The following is an 18407-nucleotide window of genomic DNA, read 5'->3' as shown; positions in this document are numbered from 1 at the left end:
CACAATATATATATATATATATATATATATATATATATATATATGGCACTAAGTGTGGGCGCTTTTCCCTTGGGTAACGTCTTTATGATCAATCCATTTACATCCTCTTATCCCATGACTTTTGGCATGTCAGTGTAATTTGAAGCTGACTTGTTTTTCTTTCACTATTGATGGTTCTCTAAATGTTAAGTAACATACAACATGCAGTATAATTAGAAATTGGCTAAAGAACTAATACACACTTTCACACAAAGGCACATTGAAAACAGACATCCTGCCATGTTGATTTGTTCAGCTTCAAGTATGATGTGGCGCATACAATCGCAATACAATTAAGATCATCAGATATACAGTACAAGTGCATCTCAAAAAAAAGAAAGAATATTGTTAAAAAGTTACTTTATTTCAGTAATTCAGTTCCAAAATGTGAAACTCATATATTATATAGATGTATTAAACACATTTTTATTGTTGTTGATTATGGCTTACAGCCAATAGAAACCCACAAATCAGTGTCTCAGAAATTTAGAATATTCTATAAGACCAATTGGTATTTTTGGCAGTGTGCCAAGTCCTGCTGGAAAATGAAATCTGCGCCTCCATAAAAGTTGTCAGTAGCAGAGGGAAGCTGCAAGATATGAAGTGCTGTAAGATTTTGTGGGAAAACAAAACTTCACTGACTTTAGACTTGATAATAAAACACAGTGGATCAACACCAGCAGATGACATGTCTCTCCTCCAAACCATCACTGATCATCAGTAAATTTTACATTTCATTTAAAGTAAATCAAGGGAGCAGAGTCTGGAGGAAGAGTGGAGAGACACACAGTCCAAACTGCTCGAGGTCTAGTGTGAAGTTTCCACCAATCAGTGATGGTTTGGATGTGGATTTCATTTTCCAGCAGGACTTTGCACCCTACCCACACTGCCAAAAAGTATCAATTGGTCTTATATAAATAATATTTTAATTTTTTGAGACACTGATTTTTGGGTTTTTATTGGCTGTAAGCCATGAAACCATGAGTTTCACATTCTGAACTAAATTACTGAAATAAAAAAGTAACTTTTTAATGATTTTGACTTTTTTTTTTTTTTTTTTTTTTAAGATGCACCTGTATTTTTATGCCTTTGTTTTCCTTTAAATCTCACACAAGGTAAAGGATGACAGGAGTGGATTGTAGTAAGTGGTCCGACTGTAGTCAATGATGCCAGTTTTCCAAGCCTATTTCACCCCAGTATTTTATTTTATGTATTTTGTTTATTATTGTTGTTATAATGGAGTCAAGCTTAAGTAGTGGTTTTATGTGAATGTTTTAGTAACACTTCATTTTTTTTAAGTTCAGTTTAACTTTCTTAAACTTAAGCTACATTAAACTTGCATAAGCCTTTCATGACAATTGATGTACATATTTTTATACCTTTATATTTTTATACTGAAGACTTTAAAACTGCAAAGGAGTATAAATATGGAATTCATTAAGCTAACGATGAGAATGTTTAGCATATGGGGAATCAGTGCATGATAATCTAAAGTATGAAAGATATTTAGATTTATTTGACACTTTTTTTTTTTTTACATTTATTACATTATTTCATATACAGCTCTGTAAAAAATGTAAAGATCCCTTTAGCTTCTAAACCAATTTTTCTGATTTATTATTATTATTATTATTATTATTATTATTATTATTATTATTATTATATGTATTTGATCCTTTTCATAGCTTTGATGTCTTCATTGATATTGATATTAACCCTTGTGTGGTGTTCGGGTCTGTGGGACCCGTTTTAATTTTTCATCAAATAATACAAAAAAAAGTTATTTTTTCTAACTCAAACTCATTGGCATTGGCTCATTTTTTGTGAAAAACATATATCAAAACACATTTTCGATAATCACACACTGTTGACAATTTTTCTACTCATATCTTGAGTTTAATTCATTTTCTTTTACATTTTATTAAAAAACTAATAAAAAAAGAGTAGCACTTTTTAAAAGAAATGTAACATAAGAAAGGTAAAGGGCAAATATTAACCATGTAAGCTGTTTATATTGCTTGCAATTTAGGTGAAGCGAGCATGTGTAAAGCATTTTAATGTAGAATTGCTTAATTTTGCTGAATTAAATACAAGTAACAAAGTAAACAAGTAACAAAAATATGAACACCACACAAGGGTTAATCTCCAATATATAAAATAATAAAAATCAGTAAAACACTGAATAAAGATAAAAAGGTGGTACTGGACTTGGTGGGAGGCTTGTAATGAAAGGCTTATGTAGGCGCTATGTAGTATTATAAATGCTGTTTTACAATGTTTTTTTTTTTTGTTTTTTTTTTATGTATGTCACGCCCCCCCCCCCCCCCCCCCCGTTCCCCTCAACTTTATTTTTGTTTCTTAAGTTTGTTTGTTAAATTCTATTAAATTCCTAACAAACTCAAACCCCCACAATGCAACACAATTCAATTTCCAAAACTTTTTACACACATTACACACACACACACACAGAGTAAAACAGGTTAAAAATTCAACGTAAAAACTTAAATTTAAGGAAAAGTAAAACTACAGTTAGTTTCCAGTATGCTACGGTCGGTTAATGTTACGCTCTTCTTATTTTTTTTTTCTTTATTTCTTTTTATTTTATCATTTTTTAAACGATTTTATTTTTCCAAAATATTACATTTTGACTTTTTTTTTTTAAACTACATTTTTTTTTTTAAACAAACAAATAAACGAAAAAAAAAAAAAAGAATATTTACAAAATAAATTCTCTTGGCTAAAGGCTGTAGCTGGTGGCAGCTGGTGAGGTCGGCTGTTGTGAACTTCATCTACTTGCGTTTCCTCAGCACTAGATACATCAGGCCGCTGATGAGGGTCATGGGGAACGCCACCCAGGCCACCACGAAGGCGTAGCCGTAATCGCCCTCCTGCACGGGCGTCGTCTGGAAGCTCGTCCGCTCGGCTGTGTAGATGGAGGCGCCGACCATCACGCACAGAGCTGCACAGAAAGACAGTGCAGAGAGTCAGACACAGGTTAGAGCTTTATAACGCACAGAAAAACCAGTTTCACTGAATATCTGCATCTGTTTGAATATCTACCTGTTTGAAGCTCCTCCCCTTTTCGGTCTAACAACCAATAAATCCCCTGCACCTCTCTGTCTCTATGTGTCATGAGGAGTTTTCACAACTCTCCAACGCCCCATTTCTCCCTCCCTCTCTTTAACTCTGTTATCTCTCCCTCCTGACTCTACTATATGAGAGAAGGGACACACTTTCTATGACAAGCTGAAGATAATAATCAATAAAAACTAATAAAACTTACAAGACAGGAGCTGAATGATGGCCGTGAAGACGAATCTCTCTCCCTGCTTCAAACGGAAGAGCTGCAGGAAGAAGACGAAGAAGCCTACGCAGCACAGGATGGTGGCCAGGATCATGGTAGCCTGAATAGTCTGAAGGTAACCTGAAGGTAAAACACAGAGCAGAGCATTTATTGCTAAACATGCAAAATCAACGGCTGTCATTCAGTGATTGTTTTTCTTGTCATTTATCTTTCAATTTTGTTCACGTTTGTTCACTATTCAAGAAGATATCTATTTAAAAATACATTTATTTCTACTTGTCTAAAGTAACTCAGAACATGATCAGGATAGAGGCACTAGCAGCTTTTGTCAGCAGAGCTTCGGCCAGTATTTTGTTACTTGAACTCTGCAGTGCATTACAGTAATCTGTGTGTAATGTGGATTCCAAACCTTTTTAAATCGTTACGCTGCTGCCTTACCAGCAAGCTGATTGGATTGTTTTGTTGGAGGGCGGAGCTTTGTCCATAAACATACACCATACTGAGCATCATGAGAATTTAATTGGAGTAATATTTTAATATTTTAGTTACATATTTCAATTAAAGCTCACTTTAACACTAGAAAATTGCACTTCTATTAATCTGTGATGTCTGTTATAAATGTTTTTAAGGCTTCTCAATCGTTGGTGTGTAGTTATGTTGCCTTCATCTCACAATTTTGTTCATACCTAAAATGTCCATATTTTATATATATATTCAAAAACACAAAGGTTTAAGGATTTTTGGGACAAGTTATATGATAAAAAAAAAAAAAACACATTAAACAACAATAACCTACCCGAATCTTTGGCCGCACTGTTTGGTATATCGACACAGGTGACGTTGCAGCTGTACCACAGGTCAGTGTAGAAGTTCCCTGCTTTAGCAACCCACCAAGCCTGCAAACAACAAAAATAACAGGTACTTACTTGAGACACACTAAAATGAAACATTTGGCCAAATATTAAATACCACACACAGTTAAATAGCCTATTTTGTTGTATTTATTTGTATTAATTAATTAGTGGTGCTACTTAAAAAAAAATCCACTTTTAGAGATAAAAACCCATAGTTCTAAACCCATAGTCCTCTAGTTATCACAGTTTAGTTCCTCCAAAAGTGTCTTACACCCTATCTGGACAGGATTAGTTTCTCAGGGGGACGTCTGTGAAAAATATTTTACACTTCTACTCAGTGATAAAACTCCTGCATCCGGACTGCAATTCAAAAAATAGGAGGACCTTTGATTTGTTTGGGCTTTCTTGGTTACATGACATGACATCGTGTTCAGTAGCTCCTCCATTTCCTCTCGCTGTTGTGTTTATACTGGGATCTCCGTGGAAACGCACGCTCAAAGTGTAATTACAGTGCGTGGCAGTGCACAAATAGCTATTTTATTAAACGTGAGGAGACGAAACTCAGGAATGGGCGTCCGGATGGGACTAAAATTACTGGAGGACCACGTTCAGTAGATAATTCAGCCTAAAATTTTCTCTCACGAGGACGTCTGAGAAAAACACGTACATGGTCGTTCTGGACAGGAGTAAAATCACAGAGGACCCCCCATAATTTTTAACACATCAACATCAAGAACAGACTTTACTAGATACCTAATATGAACAGTACCTGTAAAAAGTTTGGACACACCTTACATTGAGTGTTTTTTTTTTTCATTATTTTAAAAATGAATGTTCTGCTTTTAGATTAATACTAAATTAATTCAAACTACAAAGAAAAACATGTTCAACAAACCAGAATATGTTTTATATTTTAGATTCTTCTTGCTTAGATGACATCTTGGCTTTGCACATTTTCTCAGTCAGTTTTATGAGGTAGAGTCACCTGGAATTCAGGCTTTCAGTTAACAGCTGTGCTGCGCAAGAGTTAATTACTTAAATTTCTTGCCTCTTAATAATAATGTGTTTGAGAGCATCAGTTAAAGTAAAGTAGTGAAGAGGTAGAGTTACAGGTATACAGTGAATAGTGAATATTTGAGTAATGTTCTAATCCAGATCATGAGAAACAACAACTACTCAACTAAATAAAGACAAAAAAATACTTTAGGAATGAAGGTCAGTCAATTTGAAACATTTCAAGAACTTTAAAAGTGTCCTCAAGTGCAGTCCCCGCAAAGACCAATACAAAATTATATGATGAAAGTGGCACTCATCAGGGCCACTCCAGGAAAGGAAGAGCAAGAGTTCCTCTGTTGCACAGGATACGTTTCTTCCCAGATAAGAGCACCTAAATGCTTTGCAGAGTCACTACATGATTACTTATGTGTTCATTCATAGTCTGGATGACCTCAGATAAACCTGATGGAACCAGATTATCAATGTTTTTCCTGTTATATATCAGCGGTTTTAATGGTATGGCTGATTAGTGTATATGCTAGTAATATTTCTTACAGAATAAAACCTTGCTAAACTCTTTAAGAACAGAAAAACAATAGTATCAACATTGTTAAGTCATTTAATTCATTCTTCTTCTTCTTCTTCTTCTTCTTCTTCTTCTTCTTCTTCTCCAGGTCAGGGTCATGGCAGGTCCATGCCTACTCAGAAACTCTGGGCACAGGGCAGGAATTCCCCGAGGCCTGGGCTCGAGTTCAAACGTTTAAAGAGAGAAGAAAAGAACAAAAAAGACACAGAAAGAGAGAGAGAGAGACAGAGAGAGAGAGAGAGAGAGAGAGAGAGAGAGAGATCTTCCCAGGGCAGCTACAGCGTTTCCTCCAAAACCACTCGAACATAAATCACCCCGTACTCACGACCTCCAGAGTGAGCAGCAACTTAAAGGCAGCATTAGTTCCAGCTCTAATCTGGCACAGCTAATCAATGGCTGCTTTTTTTTCTTCTCAGTCTGGGCAGTTCCTGCTGCTCAAAGTGCACTTCAACATCTACATCAATGCCACTGAAAGAGTGCACACTCAGAGTGCACAAACACAGAGCAGGACACAACCTTCACTCCCAAGAGCAACTCAAATACGCTCAAGACTAGTGTGCCAATGTATATTAACATACTCTGACATACTGAACTACAGTACCAGGCAAAAGTTTGGACACACACTATTTACATATTCAATGTTTTTTGTTTGTTCCTACATTGTAAATGAATCCTGAAGTGATTCAGACTATGAAGGAACACATGAGGAATCATGTAGTAACTTAAAATTACAGTCAAACAAACAAACAAAAAAAAAATATGTGAAGCTTTTAGATGCTTGTATTGATCTGGGTAGCTGTTCATTTGCAGTTTCCGAAGCTGGTAACTCTGATAAACGTATCCTGTGCAACAGAAGAACTCTTGCTCTTCCTTTACTGGAGCTACCCTGATGAATGCCAGTTTCATCATAAAGTTTTTGGTAGTCTTTGTGACTTGTGCAAAGTATTGAGTAAAGCTGTCATCTAAGCAAGTTTAATCTAAGCTACTTTGAAGAATATATAATATAAAACATTCTATCAAATAATTGTATAAATGTAAATCTACAATGTAGAACATTTTTAAATGATTAAAAAACAATGAATTTAAGGACATACAGCTCTGGAAAAAAAAAATAGGAGACCACTTAAAAATTATGAGTTTCTTTGATTTTACTAAATTGAAAACCTCTGGAATATAATCAAGTCAAGAGGAAGATGGATGATCACAAGCCATCAAACCACCAAACTGAACTGCTTGAATTTTTGCACCAGGAGTAAAGCAGCATAAAGTTATCCAAAAGCAGTGTGTAAGACTGGTGGAGGAGAACATGATGCCAAGATGCATAAAAACTGTGATTAAAAAACACCAAGGTTATTCCACCAAATATTGATTTCTGAAATTGAAATATGAATATGAATTTGTTTTATTTGCATTATTTGAGGTCTGAAAGCTCTGCATCTTTTTTTGTAATTTCAGCCATTTCTCATTTTCTGCAAATAAATGCTCTAAATGACAATATTTTTATTTGGAATTTGAGATTAATGCTGTCTGTAGTTTATAGAATAAAACAACAATGTTCATTTTACTTAAACATAAACCTATAAATAGCAAAATCAGAGAAACTGATTCAGAAACTGAAGTGCTCTCTTATTTTTTTATTTAATCCAGAGCTGTATATGTGTATAATTTAGGCTGGTGATATTTATCTAAATGTTGATCTACAAGTTGTAATACAGGAGGGTTGGTTAGTGTACTCACACTGTTAGTAGTTGCTATGAAGAGCAGTATTGCTGAAATGATGTGGAAGAGGATGATGAAGGCCAAGATCACCAACATGGCTGACACTGGAACAGGAGGTCAAAAGGTCGAAGAGAGGTCAAACCTAAATAAAGAGAAACATAAACATTAGTTTAGCCAGTATACAATTCATAATAGTGTAAAATTATCTGAATGGGGTGTGACATCATTCCCAGAATGCAGCATCAGTAACAAAGAGACTCACAAAGCATTTTGGCCCACATCAATCTCATGTCATTCACTGTAAGCACACTGTTATCGAAACACGTTGCTAATTGATAGTGTGCCTTATACAGGGGTTGGACAATGAAACTGAAACACCTGTCATTTTAGTGTGGGAGGTTTCATGGATAAATTGAAGCAGCCTGGTGTTCAATCTTCATTAATTGCACATTATTGCACCAGTAAGAGCGTGAAGAGTGTGAAGGTTCAATTAGCAGGGTAAGAGCACAGTTCTGCTCTAAATATTGCAATGCACACAACATTATGGGTAACAGACATACCAGAGTTCAAAAGAGGACAAATTGCTGGTGCACGTCTTGCTGGAGCATCTGTGACCAAGACAGCAAGTCTTTGTGATGCATCAAGAGCCACGGTATCCAGGGTAATGTCAGCGAGATACCACCAAGAAGGACCAACCACATCCAACAGGATTAACTGTGGACGCTGTAAGAGGAAGCTGTCTGAAAGGGATGTTTGGGTGCTAACCCGGATTGTATCCAATAAAAAAACATAAAACCACGGCTGATCAAATCACAGCAGAATTCAATGTGCCCCTCAACTCTCCTGTTTCCACCAGAACTGTCCGTCACCACAATCAATTATTGTGGTCTAAAACCAGGTGTTTCAGTTTCATTGTCCAAGCCCTGTTTATATTTAAAAGGATTTCTTTTGCTATGGATCCATTTGGGTCACAGTCTGGTTCCTCTCAGTCAGGCACGTGCCTCCGTCAGAACTCTTAACCTCTTAATGACCTTCTGATTGCTTCCATATGCAGCAAAGACGACAGTTTTTACTAGAAAACAGAAAAACACTTGAAGAAAGCACTTCAGTCAGACTGCAGTCAGCACATTCCCCCGGCGCCGCCTCCACTGGCCCGCAGCCTGCTTCCAATCGCAGATATGTGACCGTCATAATAAACAAGTAAACAGGAGAAGTGACTCATCAGCTGGGCTGAAATATATAAAAAATATAGCACAGGATTCTCCGGTGCTGCTGCCCGGGTTTACAGCTGACCACAGCGCTCGGCCGCGGAGAGCATTGTTCTAATTGTTCTGCCACAGAAACCATGAGGTAATGCCGCGGCAGCCCTCGCTCTGAGCTCACGTCTGAGGCTCCATTCAGAGCAGGATTTGGCGATGAATGCAGTAAAGCCTCAGGGCCCGAGCGCGCTCGGACTCTCGGACTATTGGACTCTCGGACTTCAGCCGAGCCTCGCGGGCCTGGACTCTCTGCTTCTGCCAACATTACCCACAATGCCCAGAGCCTGACCTCAAACAGATGGACTTTATCATGCAGCCTTTATCATCCTGCACTGCATTCATCCACTATGTGTACGAATGCATCCCAGTGATGATATTGATGAGTAGCTTGTCTGGTCTCTGAAGAGAAGTACTGCCAATAGAATAGGACTCTCTGGAGGAGATAAACCTATTGAACCTATTGGCACCATGCATGATGCCAGGTGTGAGGTGTATCCACCCTTGTGAAAAAGAAGCATACTTAAGAGCATTAAAAGTATGTTAATTTAGAGCATTTTCTATTTAATATGCATAATAATAAAAATACTTATTAAATATATTTTATCTTTACTTACATCAAATGTATTTTTAAGCCATATGATTAATAATTAACCCTTTCAGACCTGAATAATGTGCCAGTGTTGAAAAAACACCAATAACAATAATGCTGTTTTCTTTTTTTGTGAACAATATTTTTTATTTTTAATTTACTCAATTATACATACAATTAACTTACTCAAATTATACATCATTCATCTCGGGGTTTTTTTAATTATATACAAAGCACACATCAAAACTAATAGGTTATACGTCAGTACATATTAGTATATAGATATACATTACACTGAACTCCATATGAAGAGGGGGACAGGAAAAACCTATATATATATATATATATATATACATACATATAATAATGCTGTTTTCTGTCTGCAATGCACTCAAAGCAAGACTAATACTTAATAATAAAAAATCTATTTTAACATTAAATCCAGTTAACTAAAATAAGCAACTGTCTTTTTTATGTCTATTGAATTGGAATCCTTTGCTTTTTTTACATTTTTCAATTTGATATATTTGATATTGACCTTTTTGTTCCCTGAACACTAAAATTGTGTAAAAAGTGTTCTAAATCACATACAATTCAATTTTTTTTTAAATGTTCACTTTTAATTTGCCTCTTTTGTTTTTATGGGGTTTTTTTTAAGTGCAGTGGGCGGGGCTAACCTACTGTTTCATTGGCTTATAAACTTTTTCTTTGGCTGGTTTATAGCCTATTCTGATTAAAAACAGGACTTAATTAGTGTTCTGTGCAACAAAACATTTTTTTTAAAGTATTCACAATCCTTGAACTTTTCCTTATTTTGTCACATTACAACCACAAACATAAATATATTTAATTGGAATTTATTGTGAAAGACTAACACAAAGTGGTGTACAATTGTGAGGCTTAAAGAAAATTCTGCATGATTGAAAACATTTTTTTTTTACAAAAAAATAAAATAAAATGAAAAGTGTACATCTCTCTTCAATTTAGTCCGTAGCATCTGAGGTCTGGGCTCTGATTGGCCACTTCAATTGGCCAATCGCGATTTATTTTTTTCTGTTGTAGACTGGTTGTAGCTCCATGGTTTTTGGTCATTGTCCTGTTGCATTACCCAACTTCTACAGACTTTTAGCTGATGTACCGACACTCTCATTTTATCCTATAATATGAATATTTTGATACATTTGGGAATTTATCTGTCTCTTGATGACTGTAAGCAGAAATAAATCATGATACCCCCCCCCCCACATACCATTTATGGACCCCCCCCCCCCCCCATACCATTTATGGTCGGGATTATGTTTCTATGCAATTCTAATGGGTTCGTAAACTTTTTTGCCACTGTATATCCAGCAAAGGAATATTTGATACTCTTTTTTTGCAGATTTTTTCCTTCCTTTATTTTTGTTTTTATTCAAAGCCTTACAAAAAAAAATTGGACTTCAGTTCAAACCTATTTCTCAGAGCCTGTCAAACTGTATTACTACAATAAGAAAAGGCACAAACTCTGCATGCGGCTCTCATCTGCAACCAAATGTTGCGTGATGTAAAACTGATGTGAAATGACCAAACGGACCCCTCCATTCTGTAACAAAAAAAACAAAATCTTTTCTTCATTTCTGTACGAGTACTCTGAGTAAACGCAGCCGCCGGAGCCGGGATGGGCTGTTACAGTATTTATATTAGAGCTGTTAGGAACGTTCCGAAATCCGCCGAGGCGCTTGCGTAAGTTTCACTGAGGACACATCAAGGCCTTAACGTTAAGAGCCCCTCAGCAAAACCACTTCAGTCCACTTCTCTAATTAAACATGCAGTCTCGTTTTTGTGATTCTGAGAGAGAGAGAGAGATCTTGTGGGTACGAAATATACTTTTTTAAGGCTCTATGAAGTCGTCTGTGATGTAATCCGCTGTGATAAAAACGCTACTCCCTTTATAATTGGTGGCCCATTTCTTTTCTTTTTTTTTCGGGTCTCAAAAAAGTCTGGAATACTACAGAGCGATGCTGAACTTCATGTACTAATGAAGGCATTTGATCTCTCTCTCTCTACATTCGTTAGAATATAAAAATACAAAAGCTGATCCCAGATTAACACTCAACACTCAGTTTAAGTTTTTCTTGTGGGTTCTAAAGTTGTAAAATGTGGGTCAACGTTTTTCTGAAGAGAACATTTAGAGATGATTGCCTCCTGCTGTTCAAAGCCCTGTTGCGATTTAATGGCAATTGTGTTTTTTAAAAGTTAATTTTAGTGAATTTTATCAAATTTGTGTCTTTAGCTTCATTCAAAACGGATTAGTTTTACCTGAGGAGGTGGAGTAATGTTATTTTACTGACTGGTTTTAACCAGAGACTGTAAAATCTCTGAGATCCTGAAACCAAGTCTGCACAGTAGAGACCAGAGGAGGGAGAAAGACTGTGGAGAGACAGCCTACTCATTTAAATAACCCCACCCCTGATGGCTGCCTCGAGGTCACAGGCTGCAGAGCGGAGCGGAGAAGAGCTGACGGTCTGTTATTGGTCCCGCCCATAACCAGCCCTTTTACAATAACCACACCTTTTTGAATAGAGCTGAATAACATTTTTAAAAATCGAATTCTGTGGGGATATAAAATGTAACAATATAAGCAGAGGTTACACTAGCTGTCACATTTAAATAAAGGAGGTAGAATTAGAGTATATTGGAAAAAAAAAAACGTGATTGAAAGTTGTCTGTTTTGCCATTGAAACCTATGGGGGTGGGTGGGGTTACACAGCTTTCTGCAGCCGAACAGCAGGGGGCGCCCGACCTGTGGTGGCTTCACTTTTGAGAGACCATTCTCTGTCCAGCTATACACAGTCTATGGTTTTAACCAAATAAGAAATTTACATTGTAGATTAATAATAGTACTATATTTTTCGGACTATAAGGTGCACCGGATTATGAGGCAAACTTTCAACGTATGTCTATTTTTTGGTCTATTTTTTAATACATAAGGCACACCGGATTATAAGGCGCATTAAGCTAATTACAAAACAGTAATTTTTGATTGTAATATTGTAAAAGTCAAACGAGTGCTGGATGTTAATCTACACAGATTTCTCTTCTGAAAACCATTTATTTGGGTGAGTAAAGTGCTTTAGTTTATTTACAGTAAGCTTGGATTTCCAGTATTTTGTATAAGTGTGACTTTTTAGTAAAGTTTCTTCAACACAGCATTAGCATTAGCCGCTAACCGCAGAGCTAACAGGACATAAATGCTGTCCTATACAGCACTATACCTGAGGAACCCTAAATGTTCTGGTAACCAAGGTGTGCTATCAGCTAGCGGTTCATCCCATGTAGTTTGTTTTAACACGGTAAACACACAGACTACAGTCGGATATACTTGCCTCTAAACAGCCAAAGATCTAGCACTTAGTGGAGTTAGCGGCTAATGCTAATGCTGCTGCACCCAGCCTTAATGCTGGAGAAACTTTAATAAAAACTCACCCTAATGACACTGTACTTCAGCAGAGTGGCTTTACTGCTTCTTAATACCTGACTGGTAGAATTCACACAAGGATAGTGTGCACTGGATTTTTTATAAGATTTTTGTAAAATTTAAGGATTTTAAGTGCACCTTATAGTCTGACAAATACGGTAAATGAAGTGAGTAGATATGGTTTGGGCTTGGAAGTACCTTCATGTATTCCACAGCTAGGAATGAATATAATCACAAGCTTAAACAACAGCTTCTTTTAAGCCAGTTATCTCGAGCTACATGTATATTTTGGTCAGATATGTTTTGGCAGCACTTCTCTCCCTCACCTTTCCCTCCGTTTTTGCTCGGCTCCTCCCCTCATCCTCCCCCTCATAGCTCTCAATAAAGCTCCGGAAGGCGGCTGCTGTGTAAATTTAGACCATGTGTGGAACAAGGTCTCACCATGACCAACCAAACCCTGCACTTCACACCAGGCTGCTGAAGCAGGACACGCCCCTCAGGGCAGGGCACTCACACTCTGCTGGTGCACGGTTCACAACCACTGACCTTCTAAATGCCTCCTGAACACGAAGGTGCCATAAATGGTTCTTTGAGTGATCTTATAGAAAAAAAAACACTTTCGTTTTTTTTTTTCCACCAATTTAAAGGTTCTTAACATTCATTCATTTCTATTATAAACATGTTTCCAAAGGTGATAATTATGTGGTATTATTTACAAAAACAGTTTACACTTTATATCACATTAGGCCCCTTTAGCCACGAGTGACCATTGAAAAATAATGGTAAAAAGTAATATAGGGCCTTTTTTTGGTCTTAAAATCTATGCATGCAGTTTTTACACAGATTTTTACATTCTCTTTTTTTATTTATATATACAGTATATATATATATATATATATATATATATATATATATATATATATATATATATATTTTTTTTTTTTTTTTTTCTCTTGCTTTAAAAACACAGTTAGAACCTTCCTTAGGGATTAATTTTAGACAATTCTTAGGAAGATATTGGTAAATATGGCTCATGTTTCTTACATTTATGGGGAAAAATGTAAAAAAAAAAAAAAAAAAACAGAATTTTAGACTTTAAAAAAAGGAAAATAATACCTCTCCGACTGGTAAGCATGGGGGTGGTTGGTTTTCTGTTGCAGCCAGTGACGTAAAACATTTTACTGGAAAAGGTTATAATTAACAACTCATACACATCAGCGAATTCCGACAGCAAACATTACAATGTCTGCAGAAATCCTGGAGTTGCACATTTTTGTATTTTAGTAAATATATAGTTGTTTGAGGAAGGATTTTACTCCATGAGAGAAGCTAATATTAGTTAATATATATATATATATATATATATCAATAATAGGCTACATCATTATACATGTTAACACCAATCATGGACCACCTTTTTGTGTGTTAGCGTGTGTTAGCATGTGTTGGTATTGGTGGATGAGGCACAGCAGTGCTGCTGGAGTTTTTAAACACCTCAGTATCACTGCTGGACTGAGAATAGTCCCTCAACAGCATCCTGTGGGCACTTGATAAAGAACTAGAGGATGACCAACACAAACTGTCGAGTAACTTTGCAACTTTCCAGCATTTAAATTGAGTTCATGGCATTTCCATAGCTTTAATTGCACCAAAACAATATCTGGGTTTTATATGAAATGAATTAGAAAGCATCAGCAAGACAAAACAAGACGCTTTAAATGGAAAAATGGCATAAATACAAATAGCAAAGGACAAAAAAAACAATTTCGTCTGTTCTAAAAACTGAAATCCTTTATCCGTTAATTCTGCCAAGTACAACATAACTAATCCGCCCAAAGCTCTGCTAACGGCTGCAGGAATCGTCCCCTGGCTGAAACTGGAATCTAAAACAGCCCAAAATGTGCTTATTAACATTCAGCATACAAACGACACAGGAGTCAAACAAGCGCAGCAGTGTTGGTGACTTTCTCACACGGCCCTCGTCTCCACAGGTGGGAATGAGCTCAGCTTTCAGAAGGAAATTCCTAATATTACGACCTTCAGTCCAGCGAAGGTCACACTCACGCTCACTGTGAGAAAACATCTCCACAGAGCTTAATCTCACACAGTTAACCAGCATCACTCCAGCTACTACACAACCCCCTCTGTAGAGCTTTCAGTCTGACCAGAGCCCATACTGGCCAATTTATTAGAAACACCTACCCCTACCTTACAATTCCACTAAGTGGCCACTTTATTAGAAACCCCTAACCCAAATACTTTATTTGAAACACCTACCGCTACCTTATAATTCCACTAAGTGGCCACTTTATTAGAAACACCCACCTCTACCTTGTGCTTCCACTCACTGGCCACTTTATCAGAAACACCTACCCCTACCTTACAATTCCACTAAGTATCCACTTTATTAGAAACCCCTAACCCAAATACTTTATTAGAAACACCTACCGCTACCTTGTGCTTCCACTTAATGGCCATTTTAATAGAAACACCTATCCCTACTTTGTACTTCTACTCGATGGCCACTTTATTAGAAACACCTAACCCTACCTTGTACTTACAGGTACTGGCCACTTTATTATAAACACCTGCTGCTACCTTGTACTTCCACTCAATGGCCACTTTATTAGAAACCCCTAACCCTACTTCTTTATTAGAATCACCTACTGCCACCTTACACTTACACTTACTGCCCACTTTATTAGAAACACCTACCCCTATCTTATAATTCCACTCACTGGCCACTTTATTAGAAACACCTACCTGAGACTTCGACTTACTGGCCACTTTATTAGAAACACCTACCCTTACCTTGTAATTCCACTCACTGACCACTTTATTAGAAACACCTACCTGTACCCTGTGCTTCTGTAGGCTTAAATTATGCTAATAAAAATTCTATATATCGACACATTTAATTAATCAGTCAATCATCAGTCATAAAACACAGATACACACACACACACACAACAGCCAGTACAGTGGGAGCTGTACATGAAAACATGAAAAGCAGTGTTTGTTTATATATAAATTTGTAGAGACAACTTCAGTTTCTATATTAGTTTCTCTAATTTTGCTATGTATATTCTATAAACTACAGACAACATTTCTCCCAAATTCCAAATAAAAATACTGTAAAAAAATATTGTCATTTGGAGCATTTATTTGCAGAAAATGAGAAATGGCTAAAAGAACCTCAAGCTTTCAGACCTTAAATAATTCAAAGAAAACGAGTTCATATTCATAAAGTTTTAAGAGTTCAGAAATCAATATTTGGTGGAATAACCCTGATTTTTAATAACAGTCTTGGCTTGTTCTCCTCCATCGGTCTTACACAATGCTTTTGGATAACTTAATGCCACTCCTGCTGTATATATATATATATATATATATATATATATATATATATACAGTATCTGGCTATGGTGGTTCCACTCACTTCAACAATCAAGAGCTAAAACTATAGCTAAATATTAGAGGTTTAATAAGCGTATATGTGTGTGTGTGTGTGTGTGTGTGTGTGTGTGTGTGTTTGTGTGTTTGTGTGCGTGCATGTCTTCCCTAAAGTGCCCCAGTCTTTCCCTCTCGCCCGGTGGAAAATGCTGACTCGGGAATCTCACGTTTACCATGTTTTTTATATAAAACAAAAGCCGCAGTCTCCGATACGCTTCCAGATCGACCGCTGCTGAAAACAGAACACGGCGGTCGTGGAAGAAATGACGGAGCGGGGGAAACCTCCGCCGCTGCTCACTGTGGGCAGACCCATCCAGCCTCCATTCACCCTAATCCAGCCCTTCTTAGCAGCTCGCCTCCAGTAGCACGCTCAGATCTGTGGCATTAGTGGAGATATCTGTGGAGAGTGGGGTGGATGCTGGTGGGTGTGAGATATTCTGACCAGAGATCAGCCTTTCTGAGCACAGTGGGCACAGCACACATGGGGAAACACTGCGTCTGTATGATCTAATGGCCTGTAAATATAATAATTATCATCATCACTGAGCTTTAGTGGAATGTCATTATGTGATTATGTGATGTAATTTGACTGATAGACTGTGGAGTAGTTCACATATCGAGGCTCCAGAGACGACGACCACACTGCTGTTCTGAGATCAGGATTAAAGCTGGATGTCTGGCTGTTTCTGAATCCTATTTAGGAGCTGTCAGAACGTCTAGAACTTGTAGAGTAGCTTACCAACATCAACCTACAAATTTAATCTGATTAATCACAACAATATTCTGTGATTATATGATTGATCCATCCCACTCCCTCACACAATCACATGACACTGCACACAGCACCACCAGGAAGCCAATCACCTGAGTATTGATTTCACCTGTTCACCTCACTATAAATACGCCTTACCTCTAAATCACACTCTGCAGAGTATTGGCTGGTTTAGTGCATGTCTAGGTTTAGTCCTGTCCAGTCATGACACGTATCCAGATATTGTAAAAACATCGTTGTGTTTCAACTGATCAAAAACTAGGGCTGTGTACTATGTAGTAAAAGCAAGACATGAATATGTTCCACTGCCAGAAAATCACACTCCCTTTTTTGCACTCACAATATTAAAAAATACTAGTATATCATACTTTTTATGATGATACAAAATATGATATATATGATATATATGAAGGACGATTAAGCTAACATGGGGCTCTGGAATAAAAAATGCATGATAAAATAAATAAAGGATTTTTTTTTACTTTATTGTAAACATTTCAGCTTGATTGTAAGGCTTTCTGAATTGAGGGGTGGGTGATCATTTAAATGGCCTGAGTACAAAATACGTAATGGCCATTAATGTGTACACTGTCCCTTTAAGAGCTCCTGATTTCAAATGAATCAAGTGCGTTAACACTTTAACAGTAACAGCCCTACTTTTAAAATGAATTGTGAGTCTCCTATACATATCTGTACAATGTAAGCCCAGATAAGTTTACTTAAAAAAGTTTGAGGAAACCGGTTGCCTTAAAAAAGTTAAGGGGGAATCACTACACACTGATGGTGAGTGTTAGTCAGAAACGGATGGACACACCCATTATGCAAATAGATTGTGACAGAAGCCAGTGGAAAAGAAGCTGTTAATGACAAAACAGACTAAACTCTAAACTTTAAAGGTTATTATAAGTCGGTTCAACTCAAAGATCTCAGTTTGAATAGTACAGTATATGTGCCCACAAATGTTCAACTAACTCAAAATAGTTGAGTATTGTTTAGAAATATCTGATTTTATGTGAAAAACACTTAAATCATTTGAGTTCAAACAACGTGCGGGTTTTACAGTGTAGATGTATCTGTTATTCATTTATTATCTGCATTTGTTTAATGTGAAAGTTGCCAAAAATGTGAAATCTCTACTCTCAGAGCTTTCTAAGAAAACTTCTAACTCCGTTAACTCTAATAAACTGCGTCTTCACTTTTAGGACGGGGGAAGCCAAGTGGTTCTAACTCTGCCAGCCCTGATTTAATTAAGATCACAGTGTCCTTATTCTCTCGTTTATTGTGGCGCGCTTCAGCACAGCGGCGCATTCATTTTCGCGTCGGCTTTATCACCAACCCAAGTTTACCTTTTAATGTGGTCATTAATTACAGACAAGCTT

The 18407-nt window shown here is 36.9% G+C and overlaps 1 protein-coding gene across 1 annotated transcript in view; it reads right to left on the bottom strand.

Annotated features, from left to right (window-relative positions):
- Positions 1–2360: 2360 nt before the first annotated feature.
- Positions 2361–18407, bottom strand: part of emp2 (epithelial membrane protein 2) — a 29047-nt gene continuing 13000 nt past the window's right edge. Inside the window, exons 2-5 of the mRNA XM_022676002.2 lie at positions 7517–7640; positions 4140–4239; positions 3323–3463; positions 2361–2998 (exon numbers count right to left, since the gene is read on the bottom strand). Coding sequence (XP_022531723.1) covers positions 2829–2998; positions 3323–3463; positions 4140–4239; positions 7517–7594 — 489 coding nt within the window. The 5' untranslated portion in view covers positions 7595–7640 and the 3' untranslated portion in view covers positions 2361–2828. The remainder of the gene's footprint in view (positions 2999–3322; positions 3464–4139; positions 4240–7516; positions 7641–18407) is intronic.

This window comes from Astyanax mexicanus, chromosome 19, assembly GCF_023375975.1.
Source record: "Astyanax mexicanus isolate ESR-SI-001 chromosome 19, AstMex3_surface, whole genome shotgun sequence".
In the NCBI taxonomy this organism is placed as follows: Eukaryota; Metazoa; Chordata; class Actinopteri; order Characiformes; family Acestrorhamphidae; genus Astyanax; species Astyanax mexicanus.
Note: the sequence above shows the minus strand (reverse complement) of the source record. Positions and strands in the feature narration are given on the sequence as shown.